The following is an 8,318-nucleotide window of genomic DNA, read 5'->3' on the forward strand; positions in this document are numbered from 1 at the left end:
CCAGTCTACGGGAGGTCGGTCTACATGAAGCCAGTCTACGGGAGGCCGGTCTACATGAAGCCAGTCTACGGGAGGCCGGTCTACATGAAGCCAGTCTACGGGAGGTCGGTCTACATGAAGCCGGTCTACGGGAGGCCGGTCTACATGAAGCCAGTCTACGGGAGGCCGGTCTATGGGAGGCCGGTCTACATGAAGCCAGTCTACGGGAGGCCGGTCTACGGGAGGCCGGTCTACATGAAGCCAGTCTACGGGAGGCCGGTCTACATGAAGCCGGTCTACGGGAGGCCGGTCTACATGAAGCCAGTCTACGGGAGGCCGGTCTACATGAAGCCGGTCTACGGGAGGTCGGTCTACATGAAGCCGGTCTACGGGAGGCCGGTCTACATGAAGCCGGTCTACGGGAGGTCGGTCTACATGAAGCCGGTCTACGGGAGGCCGGTCTACATGAAGCCAGTCTACGGGAGGCCGGTCTACATGAAGCCAGTCTACGGGAGGCCGGTCTACATGAAGCCGGTCTACGGGAGGCCGGTCTACATGAAGCCAGTCTACGGGAGGCCGGTCTACATGAAGCCAGTCTACGGGAGGCCGGTCTACATGAAGCCAGTCTACGGGAGGCCGGTCTACATGAAGCCGGTCTACGGGAGGCCGGTCTACATGAAGCCGGTCTACGGGAGGCCGGTCTACATGAAGCCAGTCTACGGGAGGCCGGTCTACATGAAGCCAGTCTACGGGAGGCCGGTCTACATGAAGCCAGTCTACGGGAGGCCGGTCTACATGAAGCCAGTCTACGGGAGGCCGGTCTACATGAAGCCAGTCTACGGGAGGTCGGTCTACATGAAGCCAGTCTACGGGAGGCCGGTCTACATGAAGCCAGTCTACGGGAGGCCGGTCTACATGAAGCCAGTCTACGGGAGGCCGGTCTACATGAAGCCAGTCTACGGGAGGCCGGTCTACATGAAGCCAGTCTACGGGAGGTCGGTCTACATGAAGCCAGTCTACGGGAAGCCGGTCTACATGAAGCCAGTCTACGGGAGGTCGGTCTACATGAAGCCAGTCTACGGGAGGCCGGTCTACATGAAGCCAGTCTACGGGAGGCCGGTCTACATGAAGCCAGTCTACGGGAGGCCGGTCTACATGAAGCCGGTCTACGGGAGGCCGGTCTACGGGAGGTCGGTCTACATGAAGCCGGTCTACGGGAGGCCGGTCTACATGAAGCCAGTCTACGGGAGGCCGGTCTACGGGAGGCCGGTCTACATGAAGCCAGTCTACGGGAGGCCGGTCTACATGAAGCCGGTCTACGGGAGGCCGGTCTACATGAAGCCAGTCTACGGGAGGCCGGTCTACATGAAGCCGGTCTACGGGAGGTCGGTCTACATGAAGCCGGTCTACGGGAGGCCGGTCTACATGAAGCCGGTCTACGGGAGGTCGGTCTACATGAAGCCGGTCTACGGGAGGCCGGTCTACATGAAGCCAGTCTACGGGAGGCCGGTCTACATGAAGCCGGTCTACGGGAGGCCGGTCTACATGAAGCCGGTCTACGGGAGGCCGGTCTACATGAAGCCAGTCTACGGGAGGCCGGTCTACATGAAGCCAGTCTACGGGAGGCCGGTCTACATGAAGCCGGTCTACGGGAGGCCGGTCTACATGAAGCCGGTCTACGGGAGGCCGGTCTACATGAAGCCGGTCTACGGGAGGCCGGTCTACATGAAGCCAGTCTACGGGAGGCCGGTCTACATGAAGCCAGTCTACGGGAGGCCGGTCTACATGAAGCCAGTCTACGGGAGGCCGGTCTACATGAAGCCAGTCTACGGGAGGCCGGTCTACATGAAGCCAGTCTACGGGAGGCCGGTCTATGGGAGGCCGGTCTACATGAAGCCAGTCTACGGGAGGCCGGTCTACGGGAGGCCGGTCTACATGAAGCCAGTCTACGGGAGGCCGGTCTACATGAAGCCAGTCTACGGGAGGCCGGTCTACGGGAGGCCGGTCTACATGAAGCCAGTCTACGGGAGGCCGGTCTACGGGAGGCCAGTCTACATGAAGCCGGTCTACGGGAGGCCGGTCTACGGGAGGCCGGTCTACGGGAGGCCAGTCTACATGAAGCCGGTCTACGGGAGGCCGGTCTACGGGAGGCCAGTCTACATGAAGCCGGTCTACGGGAGGCCGGTCTACATGAAGCCGGTCTACGGGAGGCCGGTCTACATGAAGCCAGTCTACGGGAGGCCGGTCTACGGGAGGCCAGTCTACATGAAGCCGGTCTACGGGAGGCCAGTCTACATGAAGCCGGTCTACGGGAGGCCGGTCTACATGAAGCCGGTCTATGGGAGGCCGGTCTACATGAAGCCAGTCTACGGGAGGCCGGTCTACGGGAGGCCGGTCTACGGGAGGCCGGTCTACGGGAGGTCGGTCTACGGGAGGTCGGTCTACGGGAGGCCGGTCTACGGGAGGTCGGTCTACGGGAGGTCGGTCTACGGGAGGCCGGTCTACGGGAGGCCGGTCTACGGGAGGTCGGTCTACGGGAGGTCGGTCTACGGGAGGTCGGTCTACGGGAGGCCGGTCTACGGGAGGCCGGTCTATGGGAGGTCGGTCTACGGGAGGTCGGTCTACGGGAGGCCGGTCTACATGAAGCCGGGAGAGGTGGCCTCCTGTAGACCGGCGGCGGAACCATATCTTGACTCAGGTTCACACACAAACACAACAAACGGGCCTTTCTGCCCCTCCTTGTCCTGACAACAGCTGAGTGTGGAGCGGGGGGTGGGGGGTGTCAAAACACAAGTGTCCTTTTCAGAGCCGGTCCAGGCTGGACGGAGCGCTACACTGACCTCAACAAGTCCAACATGGCTGCAGAGAAGCAGCAGAAAGCCAGACATTTACACGCCGAGGCCCCCAGAGCGGGGCCCGAAAACAGGCGGCGAGGACTAAAACTCTGACCCCACGTAGACCAACGACCTGTCAGGTGGACCCGCCTCCCGCTGGACGCGGTGGACCCAGCTTGTCGGCTAAATTTGATCCCGTCGGAGAGAACGCAGGAGCAGCAGGAACCGAAGAGATGTTCAGGAACGTGCGTTGAGTCCGGCCTGGATCGACCACGAGGTCCCGCGGGGCCGGCGACCCGGCAGGCAGGGGGCAGAGTTTGGCGGGGGAGGGGTGGCGGTAATCTGCTAATCTCATTAAAACCCCGCTGTGTGTGTGTGCGCTCGGTCAATAAGACGAACAAAAGACGGAGTAAACAGCTGATGGCCCCGGCTACCGTCCACTGCAACAACACACACACACACACACACTGCAGAGTCCAACCCAAACAATCCTGAATCCACCACAGAAGAAGAAACGGCTCCGTGTGTGTTGGTCTCCTGACGGCAGGGGGGCCAGCTGGGACCAGACCAGGGGGTCGATGTGACCAAATGGTCCCTGGTTTAACATAAAGTCTGAACCTGACGATGGTGGCGGACGCGGAAATTTAACCCTTAAAACCCCGAGAGCCATTTGGTAACGCCGTGCTTTTGTTCTGAACAGGGATGATGAGGTCACTTCCTATCAAACTTTCATCCAATCGGAGGCCTTACATTGACAGCAACATCCAATCAGGAGCAGCCAAAGAAGAAGAGAAGTTCTGGGAGTTCTCAGAGTTAAACTGGGCTGCGTGGACGAGCATCAGAAGGCATGCGGGTCACAAAGAACCGGATCGGGCCTCCTCTCACCGGTCCAGAACCCGGCTGTAGTCCTGAGGTCCACATCCGCCTTCGCTCTTCAGTTCGGCGAAGACCTGTGTGAAGAAGTGGGGGTCTGCGTTGATGCGCAGCATCTTGGAGCTGGTGGCGTGGATGATGGCCAGGCAGCGGTCCCAGAAGGCCTCCTTCCCCGCCTCCACCAGGAAGGGCTTGAGCGGGTACGAGATCTCGTTGCCCATGTAGGAGTAGGACAGGTAGAGGCAGGTGAGCAGGGTGGCCTGCAGCTCGTGCTCCGACGCCACCACGTCCCCGTCCACCACGTCCCGGCACAGCATGTAGACGAAGACCACGTTGGCGGGCGTGACGAAGGCCTGGTCCTGCCAGCCCTGCAGCAGCAGCGAGCGGTCCACGGCCCGCAGCCACAGAACCGGGTCGGCCGGGGACAGGTGCTTCAGCCGGTAGCAGCGGCAGCACAGGAACTCGCCCAGGCAGCGCAGCAGCTCGCTGGTGGACGCCTGGACGATCACTCGCTTCGGGGACGACGTCCCCTGGGGGACCTTTTTCACCGAGGCCAACTGCTGGGATTTGCTGTAGCCATAGCCGTGGCCCTGACCCGGTCCGGGTCCGTAACCGAGCCCCAGACCCAGACCCGCTGGGCCCTCGTAGCTGGACAGGTTTGCGCAGGACAGGGACTTCTTCACGTTCTCCCGGTTCAGATGCAGCACCGGGTCTTTCTGGTACATGTTGATGATGTTGTTGTTGAGTGGCTCCCCGAGGGCCGCCGGCGCTCCGGGGCCCTTCTTGGCGTTGCTCTTCTTCTTGGTGGACGCCACCAGGCGCTTCCAGGTGAGCGCAGGGAGGAAGATGGATTGGCCTCTCTTCAGGCCGCGGTCCTTTTGGCTGTTCAGGGAGCGGCTGCTGAGGCTCGGGTAGTGGCTGAGCGAACCCGGGTGGTTGTCATAGTAACCGGGTTTCCGGGAGCCCGGCGACAGCGACAGCACGGTCCCCATGGCAACGAGGAAGACTCTTCTTCTGTTTGTTTTCGCAGGATTGTGGAGCTGATGTCACAAAGAGTCGAGCAGAGGCGACATGACGACGGGGAGCTGGAGGAGACACAGAGGAGTCAGTGAACGCAACACGACTAATCCCAACACACACGCACACACACACACGCACACACACACGCACACACACACACAGGAGCTCCAGTTTTAAGGATCTAAAAGCAGACAGATGCTTCAGTGCAGCAGGAAACCTGATGTTTGTCATTAACAGAGGGGGGGGGGGGTATCTGTAACATTCCTGTCTTTGTTGTGAGCACGTGACTTGGGAAATGTCAGCGCGCGCACCGGGCTGATTACCAGTTGATATCAGAAAAAACATGACCCACAGAAACGACCCCACCTGAACGCCTCACCTGGTTGTACCGCGTGGAAACGGGCGCAGTTGGTGGCGCAGCCTGCGCAGGTGCAAACTGCGGCTGTGCGCGCGCAGAGCTGGAAGCTCCGCAGGTGATTCAGAAGATGCGCAGCGTGGAGCGGCGCCTCGCGGGGCGGGTCATCCTCAGACCCGAACCCGGACTGGACCTGCAGATGGTCCCGCTGTCCTCCTCATGTCCGCAAACGTTCAGTCCATGCAGTGTCCTCTGCGCCACGCGCGCGTAAAGTCTCCTCCGGGTCCCAGTCCTGGAGCAGCAGGACGAGTCCGCTTCCTGAGAGTCTGACTGGCTGAATGAGCGCAGCCTGATGCCGCCTGGCCGACCCCCCCTCCACACACACACACACACACACACACAGCACAGGCTCCTCCTCCTGCGCGCGCAGCACCGTAAACAGTCAAGTTTATTCAAGATTGAATAAAAACACAAAAAACTTTCCAGTGGAAAATTAATGAAATGATGAAGAAAAATTTATATTTCATTTTATTAAACTAATGAAACTAAGACAGATGGATGGATGGATGGATGGATGGATGGATGGATGGATAGATAGATAGATAGATAGATAGATAGATAGATAGATAGATAGATAGATAGATTCACTGACACTTGGACATCTGGGGTTTATTGGGTCAGTTTGTGTTAGAAAGAGATTTTCAGACTTTCAGGCCATCACATGTTTCTACTGATTCATTCTGAGCTTCCACAGCGATCCCTTCGGTCCCTGACAAAGACCCTCCTGGTGGTTATGATGATGATGATGATGATGATGATGAGTTTACTGCAGGTTGATGTGAGTAATCCTCCCTCACATGTCTGCAGGTCAGCTCTTGTTATGCAACTCTCCTTTTTACAGGTCATGTATCTGCCTGAGCCGTGGAGCATAAGAGGATCAGATACATTGTTTGCAAGGACGACTGATAACAAACAAATCTGATCAATTCCTGCAACCCAGCAGGGCATCTGTGGCCTGGTTCAGGTTAATCAATCATTTAGATTGCAGGAATAAAACCTTGTCTTAACGTTTTAACAGAAAAGATCAAACCAACATCAGCAAAATAACTTGAATTGATGTTTGCAGTCACGTGATGTCACTTCCTCCTCATTAGTTATGCATAACAGGAAGTGGAGGTCACAACATGGCAAACGTACAAAAAATGGATCATACATGATCCTAAAGTCATGTTAAGACTCAGTCAGTCCAGGCTTTAAATTTGCATCCCAGCTAGCTAGCTAGCATTTACCTGAGGCTAGTTGGGCTAGTTAGCCTATTTATGCAAGGCTAGCTGAGCTAGTTATCAACCAGTTAGCTAGCTAGCATTTACCTGAGGCTAGTTGGGCTAGCTAGCCTATTTACGCAAGGATAGCTGAGCTAGTTAGCCATCAGTTAGCTAGCTAGCATTTACCTGAGGCTAGTTGGGCTAGCTAGCCTATTTACGCAAGGCTAGCTGAGCTAGTTAGCCATCAGTTAGCTAGCTAGCATTTACATGAGGCTAGCTGAGTTAGCTTGCAGGACAAATAAGAAACAAACTGGCTTAAATTTGGCGACTGTTTCTCCATTTTCATCTGTTGATATTTGTCCTCCACAGTAAGAGAACCTCCTGGAGGCACGCTGGATCAGGATTGTGGATCCGATTTTTGCATCAGGGTTGTAGATCAGGAATTTGGATCAGAATCTGCATGTTTGAACTCAGAGATCCCAGGTGAACTTTATTTTTCAGGTGCAGATAAAGCTAACAGAGGCAGACGTCTTCTGATACAAACATATGCTTGTTTTCTGAAAGGGCTTAGTCCTGGTCTCATCAGGGACTGGACCGGAAGCAGGTCCAGATACCAGAAACTGGACCGGAAGCAGGTCCAGATACCAGGAACTGGTTCAGCAGTAATGGTGGCTAACAGCTCTTTAAAAGCTGATCAGCAGAAAGTTTCCATTTGCGTACCGGCTCTTCGAAATCTTTGTACTTTTTCCAGGAAAAGAGAAGATAAAATTTACTTTCTATTTCAGGAATCCTGGAGAGGAAGGAGATTTACTGAACTCGTTCCGTGCAGAGGAGACGGGATTAGAAGCAGACAGAAGAAGAAGATTTACGTTTAAATCTCAGCTGTATCCGTTAGAAAACGCTTGTTTAAATGTCCATCCAGCTCCAACCGCTCAGTCTCTCATTCCTCTCCAAGAAGCACAGAAGCCGAATCGGCTCTCGAACCACTGACCTTTAGTCTAGAAATAAACAACTCCAGGTGATGAGGCCAGATAATCTTCCATTCAGGTGTGAAGATCCCCGTAAGTCTGCAGCAGCATGATTAAAGCTGTCCGTGCAGGCGTTCAGGGAAAAGTGATGCAACCGGGTCACCCCAAAGCCTTTGGATCTGTGCAGTGGTGTCAGTCTGGGTGGTCCTGGTCCAGCCCATCCAGATCAGCAGAGCCTCCAGGTGGAAACTGGTCCAAACATCGTGTCATGTACAAGATAATACAAAGTGTTTTACATTAAAGCTCTAGTAGGTAATGTTGCTGAGAGACATGTTCCTCGTCCTGATAGTAGTCTATACATTCTGTAATCATGATCAATAAGAAATATAGCTAGACCCCTCAGTTTACTGTAAATCTGTAAAAACTCTGACCAATCCAAACGTTCCGACCCAAATGGAGTGGTTCATTGCTTATATTTCGTAGCTTCTTCTCCCAGCTCCCCTCCTCCCCCTCCAGCAGCGCATACCTGATAGCCACACCCTGCATATAAACAGCGAGTTAGGATGAAAATACAAAGTAGTGAAGAAGAAACTTGGAAGGAAAACATGGCTGAGAAAATGCAGGAAGGATTTCCCGACCCGGCTCGGTTTATTTGCCTCCTCCTGCTAAACAGCCGAGAAAGAGAAAATCTTTGGTGGAAAAAGCTGTGAATAAAAAAGCCTCGGATCACGCAAGGAGCAGAACCAGAGGGGGAGGAGCCAAGACAGGAGGAGGAGCCAAGACAGGGCGCCACTTTCACATCTTGCTAGCTCCCCAACATTACCTTCCCAGCTTTAAACCTTAAAAGCTCCAAAACTCCTTCAGTTTGTCTCAATCTAACCGATCGTGTGACCAATGCTTCTGGTCAGTGATCAGATGGTTCTGTAGTCTCGTTATGGGATGGTATTGTAAATCTGTGTGTCATCAGCGTAACCATGGAAATGTGTTCATTGTTTAAGCCAGTGGAGCCTGTAGATGCAGAACA

At 55.1% G+C, this 8,318-nt stretch overlaps 1 protein-coding gene across 1 annotated transcript; it reads right to left on the reverse strand.

Moving 5' to 3' along the window:
- Nucleotides 1-3,694: 3,694 nt before the first annotated feature.
- Nucleotides 3,695-4,678, reverse strand: LOC306770060 (cyclin-dependent kinase 5 activator 1; the record flags this gene model as incomplete). Its single annotated transcript, XM_079258845.1, has 1 exon — nucleotides 3,695-4,678. One exon carries the CDS (start codon nucleotides 4,676-4,678, stop codon nucleotides 3,695-3,697), a length of 984 nt encoding a protein of 327 aa, XP_079114971.1.
- Between the last annotated feature and the right edge of the window lie 3,640 nt (nucleotides 4,679-8,318).

The sequence above is a fragment of the Telmatherina bonti genome (assembly GCF_933228915.1).
Source record: "Telmatherina bonti genome assembly, chromosome: 19".
Classification (NCBI taxonomy): Eukaryota; Metazoa; Chordata; class Actinopteri; order Atheriniformes; family Telmatherinidae; genus Telmatherina; species Telmatherina bonti.